At 41.5% G+C, this 15,614-nt stretch overlaps 1 protein-coding gene and 1 long non-coding RNA gene across 3 annotated transcripts in view; one reads left to right on the forward strand and one right to left on the reverse strand.

Annotated features, from left to right (window-relative positions):
• The window catches only part of lipib (lipase, member Ib), a 12,230-nt gene extending 5,634 nt beyond the window's left edge, over positions 1-6,596 (reverse strand). Inside the window, exons 1-4 of the mRNA XM_082545969.1 lie at positions 6,468-6,596; positions 1,431-1,822; positions 672-780; positions 378-479 (exon numbers count right to left, since the gene is read on the reverse strand). Of these exons, the coding sequence (XP_082402095.1) occupies positions 378-479; positions 672-780; positions 1,431-1,822; positions 6,468-6,519 (655 nt within the window). The 5' untranslated portion in view covers positions 6,520-6,596. The remainder of the gene's footprint in view (positions 1-377; positions 480-671; positions 781-1,430; positions 1,823-6,467) is intronic.
• A 6,139-nt stretch (positions 6,597-12,735) lies between these two features.
• Positions 12,736-15,491, forward strand: LOC309714844. Of its 2 annotated transcripts, none has more exons than XR_014279050.1 (5): positions 12,736-13,013; positions 13,428-13,491; positions 13,860-14,012; positions 14,383-14,470; positions 15,065-15,491. It is a non-coding gene; the product is annotated as an uncharacterized lncRNA (long non-coding RNA). The 2 variants fall into 2 exon arrangements; XR_014279051.1 differs by having other exon boundaries at positions 13,456-13,491.
• The last annotated feature ends 123 nt before the right edge of the window (positions 15,492-15,614 follow it).

Below are 15,614 nucleotides of genomic sequence, written 5' to 3' on the forward strand. Positions count from 1 at the left end.
ATAAGTAAAATATAATTAAATATATGTCTGAATAATTTATGATCAGTAAATACATGTATTCATCTATAAATAAAATGATTTATTGTAAAAGAAGGAAAGAGATTTGAATGATTTACCAGCTAATAACGTAAAAACATTTTTAGGGATGTGGGTCTGATCAATAGAAGATCCTATAAGAGCTGCTGTGACCTCACAGGCAACACTAGTGTTTGTAAATTAACAGATTTTGTTTATTGTTCCTCACACCATGACAACTAAAAGCTATTTATTTTCCAGTTGCTTTCTTTGTGTGTAAATGATCAAAGTAAAAAGGGTCAATATTAAAATGATATTAAATCACTATTTAAATTATTATTAATTCTGCGTTAGATGCTTACAGTTCATGTCGGTGTGAAGGACGTCCACAAACATGGCGTCCGAGGGGTCCAGCCTCTCCTCCGGCGTGGCCCTGGTGAACATCGGTCCAGCAGGGTCCAGACCTGGAGAAGAGGAAGGAAAGAAGGGAGGAAGGAAAGAAGCAAGGAGGTATGTGAGTGCTTTTGTAGTTTTCCGCCTGCTCACTCCACAGCGCTGCTTTCATTAAACTGAAAGGTTAAGAACATCTGTCATAAATACATGATAATGAAGTACATTTACTCGCATACTGCACCGCTCTGAGTACTTTATTTTACCTGTGATACGGCCAATCTTCCCCTTCAGGTTTGCTCCCACAAAACCAGCCAGGTGAGCTCCCAGACTGACGCCGATCAGGTGAACTGAGCTCAGAGAGGCTCCTTCAGCCTGTGGGCACAAAAGCTCAGCGTTACAGGTGAGGTATAACTCTGTCATAAAGACCTTTTAAGTATACAGGATAATAAAGGACATGACAGAACTGCTGATTTTCACACAGACATGTCTTCTAATCTCTTTACTAAAATTTAATGTGCCCACACAGTGGCGGAAATACCAAAAGCACCAAAACTTAGATCCATTCTTAAGTACTTGAAGGACCTGTAACCTGGGAAATATTTAATACTTGTCATTTAAAAACATCTGTAGACTGGCTGAACTGGTAATTCTAGGCTTTGAGCCGGACTTCTTGGGTAGAGAAATGGATTTGGTGCCATTTAGAGCATTTTAATGTATGTTTCTGATAAATAACACATTAGTTGAATGAACAATCTGTCCAAAGTTTGTAAAGTTTTATGTATTCTGCTTTGTGTCTTTGCATTGCATTGGTACACTTTGCCAACTGAGACTACTAGAAACAACTTGAACCATGGCCACTGCTGGCTCTAATAATCCTAGACGGTTCTCCGTGAAGCTAAAGTGGACATTCATATCTCAAACCTATGAGTGATGCTGCTTCTATTGGTCTATTGGTTCAACAATAGACTGCAGGATGATTACAGGAAGGGAAAATAAAGGTCTGGGCTGAAGGTCTGTCTCACCTCCATCGTCATGATGAAGCCCGTCAGGTTGAGAGCGGCCTCTCTGGTGTAACTCACAGCAGTGAAGTAGTTGAGGTTGGCTGCCCCTTTGTTCCAGTCCACCACGATGATGTTCATGTCTTCCTGCTCTGCTAGCAGGTGGACTATGTGGTTAATCCAGATAGGGGGCGCGCCGGTGGGCCGGTAGCCATGGATGACAAAGGCGGTGGGACGGGAGAGGCTGAAGAGTGGCTGGGAGGACAGGTGGTGGTGGTTCAGTTCGCGGCCACAGTCGAGGTTGGAGCGAGTGTAGAGCAGGAGCCGCACATACAGGGTGGTTCCCACGAAGCAGTGGGTCAGGTCGAGGTCGGTGAAGTTATCACAAGATTCGCCTGCTTCACTTTCCTCCTGGCCTGGAGTCACAACATGGAAGATCAGGAAGTTGTATTGCAAACTCAACTTTTACAGCTGAATTCAGGTTTTATGTAGAATTAAAATGAAAAACGGGTCCAAAGTTTCTACAGGCTACAGTGGGAATATTTGTTTCATCCATTTCAGTTTAGTAGATTTTTATATCGTTTTAAAGCTAAGGCACTAAAAAATTTCAAGGTAAAGAGTCAATGATACTAATGAGCCCCAACAATCAGTCTGACTTCTGTAGACCGCAGCTCTACAGGAATACCACTTTTTGTAGCTAAATAACAGCTTCAAGCAGACAGCCAGTGTCATCATCCTGGATGATTCACAAACTGAATCATAGATTCAGGCTGACATTAGAGGCACAATCCACAGACAGACAGTAACAGGTTCAAAAACTGAAACTGCAGCAGTTTGAAAGTCATTTCATTTTTTAGCTTCTTCACATTACTTTGGATTGTGTTAAATGAAAAATAAAGACTATTAATGACTCATTTTATGTTATTATGTAATAAATGGTTTTGAATTCAGATAATAGCCTATCTACTGACAGGTTTGCTAGTTAGAGTTAATTAATTAATTAAAAGTAAGATTTAGTTAGTTAGCTTAAGCTAACTAGCTTAAGCCAAAATACTGTCATCAGCAGTGTTGTTTCATTTTACACACTCGTCCCTCTACAAATAAACCATAAAATAAAAAACATCTCAAACTGCTTGCTAAAACCAATGATTAATGTTGTGTTGCGGTCTACGTCTTAAATTAACATTAGCTACATGCTAAAGCTAGCTAGTCAGCTTTGTAGAATCAGAATCAGAATCAGAATGGGGTTTATTGCCAAATGTTGAGCAGGTTTACAACATTAGGAAATTGCTGCGGTGCTTCAGTGCAAACATAGTGTCATAAATAGCACTTAAATAGACATGAAAAAATAAAAGTAGGGATAAGAATTAAAAGTGCTACGTAGAAAGATATGTGCATGAGATATACATGAGATATATACATGAGAATAAGAATTAAGAGTGCTACGTTGAAAGATATATACATGGGTGCAGGTGGTGATCAGTGCCAAACATGGAATGATGCAGTGAACACAGCGTAGGGTCATGTGTTAGTGGTGGGAACAGTCATACGGTTATTGTTCATGTGTCCAACAGCAGAGGGGAAGAAACTGTTCTTATGGCGAGAGGTTCTGGTGCGAATGGACCGGAGCCTCCTGCCTGAGGGGAGCAGGTCAAACAGACTGTGTCCAGGGTGAGAAGGGTCAGCTGAGATCCGAGCTGCACGCCGCAATGTCCTGGAGGTGTACAGGTCCTGCAAAGATGGGAGTCTGCAGCCAATCACCTTCTCAGCAGAGCGCACAACACGCTGCAGTCTCTGTTTGTCCCTGATAGTGGCTCCAGCGTACCACACGGTGATGGAGGAGGTGAGGATGGACTCGATGATTGCAGTGTAGAATTGCATCATCGTCCGTGTTGGCAGGTTGAATTTCTTCAGCTGCCTCAGGAAGTACATCCTCTGCTGGGCTTTCTTAATGACGGAGGTAATGGTGGGCTCCCACTTCAGGTCCTGGGTGATGGTGGTACCCAGGAAGCGGAATGAGTCCACAGAGGTGATGGGGGTGTCAGTCAGGATGATGGGGGGGAGTGGGGGAGTAGTTATATAAATGAGCTGATTTATGCAGCCAGTGACAAAATATAGGATTTGTTAGTGCCTTTTTTGAATTAATAAAGTGTAGACAGTCTCTGTAGTACTTCTTTTGTAGTTTGCAGAAACATTAGCCTAATATTCTATTTTAGTAACAACTTTTGTCGGACCGCTACATGAATTGGGACTTGACAGTCTAAACCTTCTGGGACTGTATTCTCCTATTGAACTTGTTCCATCTCAGAGGAGAGATGAAAGGTATCTTTGTTTTCCATAATAATTTGTGAAAACTTCATCTGTCATAAATCACAGATAACTGAGCAAAGAAACTTTTTGAGCTCATTTTTTTTTTTGCTAAATTTGGTCTGAATATGAAGTAGAAACATTTTCTTCTGCAAATATGATATAAAGTTGAGTTTAAAGATGGCCTGTTATGTTTTTCCTCATTTAATTTACACAAATAATCCCCAGTCTAAATGTACTGCTTCACACAGAGGGGACAGCCTTAGGCACAGAAGCCCCACCCATCTGATGCTTGAACCTTCTGATTAAAAGGGGCTTCCAATCACAGTGAGGGACGGAATAAATTCCTCGTTTCAGACAGACACAGGATGAATTGAGGGGCTACACTCAGGTCCAGTATGAGATAAATTAGGATTATTTTGCTCTCTGAACTTTGCAATACTATTGTAGATATATTTGTATATTTTATCTTTTTTGAATTGGGACTGCTCATATGTATATAGTGCCGCAGAACTGTGCACCTTACCGCCCCTCTCTTTTCCCACGTCTGCGCGTCTCATCGTACATGTGCATATTGACAATAAAAGGTATTCTATTCTATTCTATTCTATTCTAGTAAAGCTAAAAATGAGCTTAATGTCCACTTTAAACCCACACCTGATGGCAAGTGTTGTCTTGCGTGCCCTAGCTTATGTATTGCTAATTTCTTGACACATTTTCTGTCACTGGACTGATGCAATGACTGATATTTGTCCCCTACAAATATAAGAAGCATTTATTGACCCATGCAGGCAGCTCAAAATAAAACAACAGAGTGTAAATTTGGCTGTTGTTAGCCACCTTGTTTTTTTTTGTTTTCTTTTAAGCACCCGGCTGTGAGAGAATGTTCTCATGACCAGGTCAAAGGTCATTAGATTAGTTTACAGTTCAGTGCACCTGTAAGCGCTTGGATCAGGTCTGTTTTTCCGATAGTGACGCTGGGTGTTAGTTTAGCCTCTTTAGCTCTGTGCTGATTAATCTCAGATAGCAGGGAGTCTCGTTAGCTTGTTTAAAGTGTCTGTAGCCTGCATGTTGTCAACTATACAGACTGTGAAGCACTTAGTGTAACTGGGTTATAACCATGCTTATTATTAAAAGGTTTGTTGTTTGTGAGCCCTTTCCTCTAAAGACACTCATTCATGATTATCACCATCCTAATACAGAGGCTTAAGAAACCCAGTAGAGCGTTTTTAATTAAATTAGGAGAAATAAGTGAATACTTGTGAGTCAATCTGGGCTGCACCTTTACAGTTTTTGCAATCTCAGAGCTCTCTACAATCTGCCCAAACAGGATATTTTTAACGTGGGAGTTTGTGGGGCTTGACTCGTGTTTTGGAGCCAGCCTCTGGTGGACATTAGAAGCATTGCAGTTTTTGGTAACAGTTCCCCAATTTACAACAGCAATAATCATGTTCACAGCCTTGTAGAAAACCAGGTTTCAGTTCCTTCCATCACCTGCACATGGGGTGAATCTTATTATAATACACCCATCTGGATACTGGAATTAGGGGCACCTGGATTGACAGGTGTCTTGACGCTGGAAGCTTTACCTGTTAACTGTTTGCTAAGCCTCACCTTTGCTGACTTGAGTCACTAAACTGGACCTCTGCACAGTGTTTGTGCTGCAAAAAGCCTGCACGAAGTCATCTCAGACTCAGTTAGCGTGCTAAATGTTAGACTTCATGACAGCACAATTAGAACAGACTGATCAAGTATAGAAATTATTTGAAAGAGTTGCCAGGAGAAAGGCTCTTCTCTCTAAAAAGAACGTGACAGTGCAGCTTAGGTTTGCAAAACTGGAGATGTTTGACCATAATGCACAGCACCACATTTGGAGAAAACCAATCATCACAAGCGCCTCATACCAGCTGTCAGCACGTAGGTGGAGGGCTGATGATTTGGGCACCGTGCAGTCAACCATGAACTCCTCTGTATACCAAAGTATTCTAGTCAAATGTAAGGCCATCTGTCTGACAGTCAAAGCTTGGCTGAAACTGGGTCATGCAACAGAGCAATGATCGCCAGCACAGCAGCACATCTACAACAGAGTGGCTGAAAAAGGAAAGAATAAAAGTGCTAAAGAGGTCCTAAAGAGAGCTGTGCATAGATGAATGTCCACAAACCTCAATCAACTGAAAAAACATTGTAAAGACTCCACAATCATGTGAGGCTAATAAAGCCAAACAGAAAACAGTTCATTCATATAGATTTATTACAGCTCTGCAACTGTGTCCATCTTTTATATACAGTCCAGATCAGTGTGCGTTATGAGTTGGGGGTTTGACTCCCTGTGTGAGCAGCTCTCCACACCTGAGCGCAACACTGCCCTCAATTGGATCAGGCTGCTATAAAAAAGCACTCATCCAATCAGCACCCACCCCACCCGGAACACACACACACACACACACACACACACACACACACACACACACACACACACACACACACATTAGTAAACTATATCAATGAGTGGATAACAGGCTGCTTATTGACTTTAACACCACCAGACGGAAACTCCTCACTGGAGCAGAGTCGGTGTTCACTTCTGTTCCTCACACTTCAATGAACTCTTTCTCACTCCACAAACACTCAGAATGTCTGTTTCTGTTTATTTAGACAAACAGACACAATTATTTTTAACTTTATCTTGAAGATAAAGCTGAGCATAAATCAGGTTTAAGCTTTTGCTCTGTCGGAAAACTGGACTTTTCTTACCTTTGCAGAGCACAAGGAGCCCCAGCAGAGCCAGGAGCTTGCGGGACAGCATCCTTTCCACGACCACAGTGACGCAGAGACAACGATCAAGCCGAGGAGACTCGCTGTGAGGAAGGTAGGATGCAGTGTGAGGACAACTGAAAGGAGGAGGGACTGCTGAGAGAGAGAATAGGGGAGGGAGGGAGGAGAGAGGAAAGGGGGTGGTGTCTTTACTTGGATCAGTTTCTAGAAGAGTGGAGAGAGGAAAAAACCAATGATCGTAAGAACACTAAACAAATGAGATAAAGGGAAGGAGCATGAGCTGATGGAATGAGGAAAGAAAGGGCAGAGGAAGGAGGATTTGATTTGTGGTGAAAGGAAAAAGCAGGGGGCGCTTGTGAGATAGTCCCAAATGAATGGGAGTGAATGCAGCTAAAGGTGAAAGTGCTTAAGCCTGCTGTCACACCCATAGTGGGTGGATCTGCATGTCTCATTTAGCACAGACGCCCTTCCTCACGCAGCGTTCCCATTTATCCAGGTCTGTGACCGGTGCTTGCAGCACACGTGACTTATGACCCCCCATGTTGGCGCATCTCCTCTCAGAATCGAGTGAATGGACCTAAATTGCCAACATCATGATTAAGACTTGCCTCTGGGTGTCCACGGCGCTGGCGTGCGTTTTTACAAGAAAAAACACAAAACAATGACAAGAGTTTACAGAAGAAAAGTTAATAGGATCTTCATTCCTTCTGATCTCAAACACTCCCCCAATGAAACAGGAAGTTGTTCGCCATAATTATCCAGGTCACGTCTGTCCATGTGACCACTCAGACAGGCTTTGTTTGTGTGCAATGTTCCTCTTCTTCAGCCTAAACATCATTACATCCTCTTACTATACAAACAGCAAAGTGATCCTGAGGGAATCATAAAGTCTCAAGGACACAGTGTTTATGTTTTTCAAGAGATGAACTGATCAAAGGAGTAAACTAGAAGCGCTCCACAGTCAGGATGTGAGCTTCGTTTCTCCAAAAGCAGCCCTCAGATCTCTTTCTATGTGACCCTAAACAAATCCTTTCTTTCCCTTTCATTTTCATGCCTCTCTGTAAGAAAGGGTAGAAGTGTTTGTGTGATGATCTACTGTAAAAAAGAAATAAAGAATAAAAAGACCAAGCAGGCGGAGTTTAGCCTCTCAGTGTGGGTTTTATGTTGTGTCTGCAGATTTGAAGTTTCAAAGACAAATTTTGCAGCTCGTGCAGAAGGTTGAGCCTGTTGTGTTGCAAATTACCCTGCCAGCGAGGTGACCCACTGATTAGTGAGGGATGATTATGGGTGAAGTCGGAGACACCCACCCAGTGATGGGTAATAATAGCTCCACAGACTCTGACCACAGTGCACCCAGCCCATCCTGCTCTGTACTCGACATAAACACATGTAATTTACCATCTACAGAGAGCCGAGGCCCAGAAGCAGCAGGGGACTCGGGAGAGGCAGAAGCAGAGAGCTACAGTAACGTCAGAGCTAAAATCATGCAATTAGTGGTGGAAACAGGAGCCTGCTTTACTGTTTAAATGCATGCAGTATGCGTAGAGAGTTTAATTAAACTGTTTCTAATCTAAGCAAGGGTTACATTCACAATTTTACTGGCACCACGAGATTTCAGTCATGAAAGAAAAATCGTACAGATTTGCTCTGTACTTGCCCTTTCAGAACTGCAAACAGGTTTTGCAAGATGGCTGCGCACGTAGTTGCAGCAGCTCAGTGTCCCACCGATCGATGCCATGTTTGGATAATTCTGTGTAGAAAAGGTGACAAGCTTCCTGGGAGCCAACACAGAGGAGAACCTTTCCTGGAGTGCGAACACCTCCGAGCTGCTGAAAAAGGCCCAACAGAGACTTCCTGAGAATTCTCGGGAGGAATAAATTCACACAGAGACTGCTGGTGTCCTTCTACAGAGACACCATTGAGAGTGTTCTAACCTACTGCATATGCATCTGGTGCCTTAGCTGCACAGTGGCTCAGATGTCAAACATCTTATCAGAGTCGGGAGTGCAGGTAAAAATAATAAGAAAAACAAAACCAGGAAATAAAACTATTTGTAACCACTGCACTCGAATTTTGAAAGTAAATTCAGAGAGTTTCTAATCTTTCTTTGCCTCTTGCAGTTATTGTTCGAACACTGAAACCATTTCACTCACCTACGCAAAGTTACTGATGGTCGAAACAAAGGCGAGGGGGGTTCAATCGAAACCGCAGATGGGCACAATTTAGCCTCAGACCACCGATGTTCTAAAAGTAGAACTGAAAAACCTACAAAAATCTGTTATTCTGTACATGGTTTGTGCCCGCAGTCTGCACTGCTGGTCTCTGTCCTGCAGTCTCGATGAGCTGCATGGTTCTCCACCTGCTGCAGCGTCTGGTTTGACTGAAGCACGTCTGCTGCAGAACAAAGACTTCCATCCTCAGCTGCAGTCAGTCTGTCAAACAGTGGTGTTTAAACGGCACACTGGTTTGCAGTGGCTGAATTTTCAGAATAAGAGATTTGGGATCGTCCAATAGTAAACCCTAAAAATGTACCTGTGCGGCCTGCAAAGTACATTTTATGTGGGAAAAGCTGCATATATACAATAAAGAGTGTGTGTTGTTTCTATTTAGTTTGTGTCTAAGTCAGTCCGGCCCACAACCCTGATGATGTCACTACTCTGTAGCTTCTTAACTGTGACATCAAAAACAAAAAAACCAACTTGTGTGCTACTCGATTAAGTTGTTTAACGTCTTTGTTTGAGTTTTTAAAAGTCTCCACTGCTTCAACAACCTTCCATCCAACATTCACGCTCACATTCCCTCCTACAGCCAATTTATAATCTCCAGTTGACCTTACGTGCATGTCTATGGACTGTGGGAGGAAGCCAGAGTACTTAGAGAGGGCATGCAAACACAAAAAGATCCTGGAATCAAACCCAGAACCTTCTTGCTGTAAGTCAGCAGTGTGACCACTTTGCTTTCATGCAGCTGCATCAGATAGAAAAATCAAAATAATTCTGTTTTATTGAGCTTTCATTCTCTGCAAGTTTGTCTTCCCTGATTAAATCCTGCAAGTTTTTCATATAAATGTTAGCAGAGCCTGTGTGTGTGTGTGTGTGTTCCATCCATTCACTGTGGGTCTTTTAGGGGGTCTCTGCAGACCAGACTGAGCACTGATTGGCTGGTGAGCACCCAGGTAAAAAGGTCCCTGTGGGGTCACGATGTTCTGATGAGTTAAAGAGCTTATCTCATCGGTCACCTGACTTGACAAGGCAAAGAGGCTGAAGAGGATCTGGTCAGAGAGATTATAAAATCAGCGATGAGCGAGCAGGCTTCAGGATTTCTTCACTAGTAAACGGCTTAACGCAGCCTCAGCGGTCAGTTATCACACAGAGAAGATATTTCTGTGAAGTCTCAGATTCATGTAATTCAGTCTAAATTCAATAATGGCATTGTAAAGCGCTTTGGGTGCCTTGAAAAAGCGCTATATAAATCCAATCCATTATTATTATTATTATAATGTGTTAGGGAGTTTTTATTGTTTTATTTGATTATGCTTCAAATGTTATGTTATGTCTGTTTGTGTTCAGATACTTTGGAGATTCTTTTAAGTTTGCATGAGCACCTGGTGAGGCTCTTTGGTCTGTTTCTCAAACCATATGACTGTTAACATATGTGGTAAGTATCACTGCCCACTAATGTTAGCTGGCATTTTTATACTATATTTAGTAAATTATTTTTCATTTTTCATTTTAATTTATTGATTTTGAGCTATATTACTTCCTAAAGCTGCTTTTTTAGAATTTATTATTATTTATTTTATTTTTTTCTGTTGATTTAAGCTCCTTTCTTTCATCTATTTGTCAGAGTGTGGAAGCCTAAGAAAGACTGAAATTAAAATCAAGTTTATCAGGAAGACAAGGTCTCCTGTAAAGCTGCTTGTGACCCGACCGGGCCCCATGGACTAAGGCCCGGCCACCAGACACTCGCCCTCGGGCACCCTCCCCAGGCCTGGCTCCAGGGCAGGGCCCCGGTAACCCTATCCTGGGCAGGGTAAATGTTCCCTCGATGTTCTCTTCATACGGGTCTTCTGAATCGCTCTTTGTCTGGTCCCTCACCCAGGACCAATTTGCCATGGGAGACCCTACCAGGGGGCAAAGGTCCCCAGACAACATATCCCCTGGGATCCCTGGGACACACAAACCCCTCCACCACGATAAGGTAGCGATTCACGGTGAGGTCTAATAATTATTACTTAATATAATCAATTAAAAATATTAATTTTTAAATTAAAACAAATCTTATTTTCTAGATTTTAAAGTTTCAGTTTTTAATGTCCCCTATAAGTACTAATTAAACATCTATAAAATTGCAGTGTTACTGTGTGGAAAAGAACATATAATGGAGTTTGTGAAGTAAATTCAAAGTACCCCAGGTTTGTACTTTGGTAGCATGTTCAGAATAATAATACTGGCTTTATAATCTGAAGGTAGGGTCAGCTGACTCGAAGGAGCTGGATGTTCTATTATTGGAATCTTCAGCTAATCTGTGCCTCCTGCTCAGATTATCACATTGTAACCACTGAACCGGGGCATATTCATGTCGCTGTTAGAGTATTATGTAACGGTAATGGGATGTCTCATTGTGGATCCGTTCTCTGGCACCGTGAGCACGGGAGATTCCCTCGCCAAATCTGAGCCGGTGTCATAACATCTTGACGGCTTGAGCTGCAGCAATGAAGTGAAGCAGAACCTGAACCTGTTTGCTTTTAAAACTATGATCAACTTCATTAAAACCAACTTGCATAATATTGTTAAATTGCCTTAGTGCTGCCAAATCAGCTGTGATTTACTGAGGCACAGATTTTGGCTGATGTCAGGATGGGATCCATCCTGACGGATTGGGCTGCTTCATCCAGCGGGTACTTGGGCAGAAACGGGTAAATATCTGAAAAATGGTGGAGGACACAGACTGCTAGCCTGCCTCCACTCCAGGATGTTATGCTACACGCCATCAAAGCAGACTGTTTGAGACTGTGAGTGATCCAGAGACCAGAGCTTTACTTCCTCTGGATATTCCTTTCTGTCTCCAGGGTGTTTCATTGTCATCTTGGGTCAAGCAGAAAAAGAAAAACACTCAAATGTCTTAGTGGCAACAAATCAATTGAAATGAGTGTAATAAACAGTAACATGCTTATATGGCTTTATCATAGATGACCTGTTCCGACAAAATCTGAAGGTGAAGCTCTGAATAAAACAGAGGAAAAGTTTTATGCTTCGTGCAGTACATTAACACAGCGTCCCCAACCCCCGGGCCTCGGACCGGTACCGGGCCGCGAGAGTTGAGGCTCAGGTGTGAAATGTGTGGTTTTCAGGGTTTTTATCGGTTTTCAGTGTTATTTTGTTATCGCTTTGGTCGTTAACTCGGTTTTCCTCGGTCTTTTCACGTGTGTTATGAATAAATCGTCTTTTTTTTTCGGTACCGGTACTAGTTTTATTTTGTTGTATTTATCCGCGACACATAAAAGGCCGGTCCGTGAAAATACTGTCGGGCATAAACCGGTCCGTGGCGCAAAAAAGGTTGGAGACCGCTGCATTAACACATCTGTCCAAAGTGACGTGGTGCTTGGCGGGAACCAAAATTCAGACATTCCACAAATACAAACACTGGGTGTGACATCACTTATTTACACTTTACAGTTAGTGCAACAGTGAGAGCGCTGAATGCTCAGACAGGTTTGTTCCTTTGGGTTCTTTCTCTTTCTGTCACGATCCTGGGTCTTATGACCCAGTGTTTTGAGTTTTAGTTCATTTTGATGTTTTAGTTTATGTAAGCCCTTCAGGTTCCTAAGTTCATTTGTTATCATGCTTAAGTGTTTCTAGTTCTTATTATTTCCCCCTCGTGTTTCCAACTATGGTAAATCTCCCCTGCTCTTCATGTGTTTCATGTCTGTGTCTTACATTGTGAAGTTTGGGTTGTCATGTCTACGTCTCATTATGTTTCCTGTTTTATTGTGAAGAGGTCTGGTGTTTCTGTGTTCATCGTGTTCAGTTTTACTCTTCCCCTGTGGCGTTGTTATGTTCATGTTGATCTACTGTGCCTTTCTGTTCCATGTTTCAGGTCCCTATGTTCTGTCTCCCCCAGTCTGTTAAGTCCACATGTCTTGAGTTCCGTCAGTGTGTTTCCTGTTTTACTTTCAGTCTGTTCTATGTTAATGTTTCTAGTTTTGCTTCCCTTGCCTCGTCCTGCTTAATTACACTGAAAAAAAGGGACTGGCCATCTCTTGGATTTATGTAAGCATCTTGCATGTATTTAACACAATTGCCTCATGTTTTAAAGTTAAATGTAACTATATAGTGTAAAAACTACATGATATGCAGAAAGGGTGTATTAAATTGTTCATATCATGTTCAGGTGAAGTAAGTCAATAAGATAGCAACGTTAAATCTCGTGAAACCACGCGTGATTTCATCTCGCGGGCTTTGGATCGTGGTTCAAAAAAGGCATCCATCTCAGTCAAGTCGAGTAGCCAACTCTACGTTTTTGGTATGTCTTGATTTTTTGAATTAATATTTACCATATTTCAGCCAAATGTAGTTAAACGTCTAGAGTGTCGCCATGTAACATGCTAAAAAAGAGCCGTTAGCTTATTTGCTGTTTTATCTGTTGTCAAAGAATTGGCGCTTTTTCATTTGAATTTGTCTTTGGCACAAGAGCCGTAATATCACATTAAACCTAATTACGAGGCACTCATAACATAATTTGGTTTTCTGTGTGAATAGATTTGTCAACTGACTCTTCAGTTACATTGTGTATTTACTGCACCGTGGTGTTAGTGAGATTTTGAACATTGAACAGCTTTAGCTAATATCATCAGCGGCATTATGCTAGCTTACATCCCTACCCCTCCTGCCCTCACCTGCTGTCCTTTTCTTTTTGTTTTTTTTGCTGCACATTGAGAGACCACATCTATTCTGCATTTCACCAGGAGTCAGCTGATGGATTGTGGGTTCAAGGTGTTATGGTAAGAAAGTATATTCTATTTTCGCTTAAGGTTTCTGTAACTTAATTATAATAGGTTTTGTATAATTATTAGGTGCATGCATACTCACCCTATTAAAACAACTGAGAAATCCAAAATCTGCCATAGGTTTAACTTATACCTGTATGTATTGCCAGAAAGGTGATTACTGGACTCACATTAATGCACACTTGAACTGAAATGAGGTTGTAACTTGTGGGTTGTTGGGTTGCAAATCAGAAACAAACATCTTTGGATTTTTTTTAATCCCATAAGATCTGGAAACACAGTTTTTATTCAACAAAACATTACTGATTATTAACCAAGCACAGTGCCTGCTGTTATTTCAAAATAATTTTATGTCATTTCAGATAAAATGCAGCATTCCAGTGCATCCCAACCATGCCTTTACAGTCAAGGTTTCTGACGGAGCTGAGTTTCTCTCTGACAGTCTGCTGAAAGTGTTTGCAAAGTGATCGGGGGAACAGGGCACAAAGCTAAAGGATGTAGCTGCCATGATGACAGTAAGAACTTTAAAATTCTTTAACTACAAAGTGTATATGTATTGCATTAGGTCAGTAAAAGATTTTTATGCTGCATCCATTGAAACAGTCAACTATTACCTGTGAGTACTGATTCCACTGAAAGGATGCCATTCTTTTTTGTCATGCATTTACTGGCCCACTGAGAAAAAATTATCTTTTTTTAAAAATAAATGTTCTGGAAACTATATATCCATAAAGTTGATGTCAAACAGGAATTTTTGATATTGCTTTGTAGATGCTGGTGTTGCATGTTGACTGGTTTAAAAAGTCAAGTTTTTGTCTGGGATCATTTTCTTCTGTGCTACTGAAAAGTTCACAAATCTCTGTTTTCTTTGTTATAATACTTTAGGATGACATTAATGCTCAAAGGGAGTCTCATCAAAGTGCTCCGCATCTGTGTGAAAGACAATTGCAACATCTTGGTGCAGGAGTTCATGGTGAGTGTTTTATGAGTAGATTGTGGCTTTGCAACATTTAAAAATGCATTTAGTTATCCACTTGATCCTCATTGGACTGGTTAGGACCAGTAGTCCTCTTTAATAATTTGAAGTTCACATGAGGCCTGGTAGTGAACTCGGCCGCCGGCCCTTGAGGCCCCACCCCTACCCCTGTATTAGGGGTCACATCAGTGTGAAAAAACTTTAAATTTGTCATTCTAGTGAACAAAGAAAAATCCCCCCAATATTTACATTAGCTTTTGTTTGAAAAAATGACCAACTGACCAACAGCTAACCAAATTGTGGGGCTGAAAGTCTAAATTCTAACATCTTCTGAGTGACATAACCTGGATTTCTGATGGGCCGGTGTCTTTCTAAGAAAAACTAATGTAAAGCATTTGAAATTATTATGTTTTTCACCCTCTCTTAGAAACTCTGTTAGACCATGAATGGCAGCATGGCAGGCAACTCTTTGGCTATAGCTATTTACTATGTTGCTTGCATTGGTTTAAATTACTCTAACATTAGAACTGGTAGATTCAAAAGAGATGAGTTTAAAAGGGAATCTTAAAAAAATGTTTTGTGTTTAACCAGGACTTGACTGAGGCCACTGCACAGATTGAGAAAACCACAATGAACATCTGTCTCTAGAGATGCGCCAGGCAATGACTTTTCTGATGTTGGCATCATCATCGAGGGTATAGTAGTTCTTCAAGATCTGGATAACGTGACCTTTGCAGTAGCCATGCTGTTTGGACCTTTTTTATTCCTTCAACATGAGTTACCCATCACAGCTCTGCTACACTTTTGAGGTGATTCAATGGGTGGTAATGGAGTTGGATGCAACTCAGCTCTCAAGAAAAGCTCACAACTAAGACAAAACTGCTCCTGCAACGAAGCTCACTGTTATGCATGTGAGGTGACCAGCTCTAGGTGAGAGGACATTTAAATCTCACACTTGTTCTGCTGCATTTTTGAAGCTCAATTCCAGGAGCAGATCGCAGGGTTCATTTTTATATACTCTGCAACTGCCATGAGGACGAGCCGTTTTTTGTTGTTGTTTGTTTTTCCTTTTGCTCTGTACAAGTTCTCTGTCTGTTTGGCAGCATTTTTCAATTTCTGTTTGTATTTTTTCTTTCTTTTA

Source organism: Aulonocara stuartgranti, assembly GCF_965226115.1.
Source record: "Aulonocara stuartgranti genome assembly, chromosome: 9".
NCBI lineage: Eukaryota > Metazoa > Chordata > Actinopteri > Cichliformes > Cichlidae > Aulonocara > Aulonocara stuartgranti.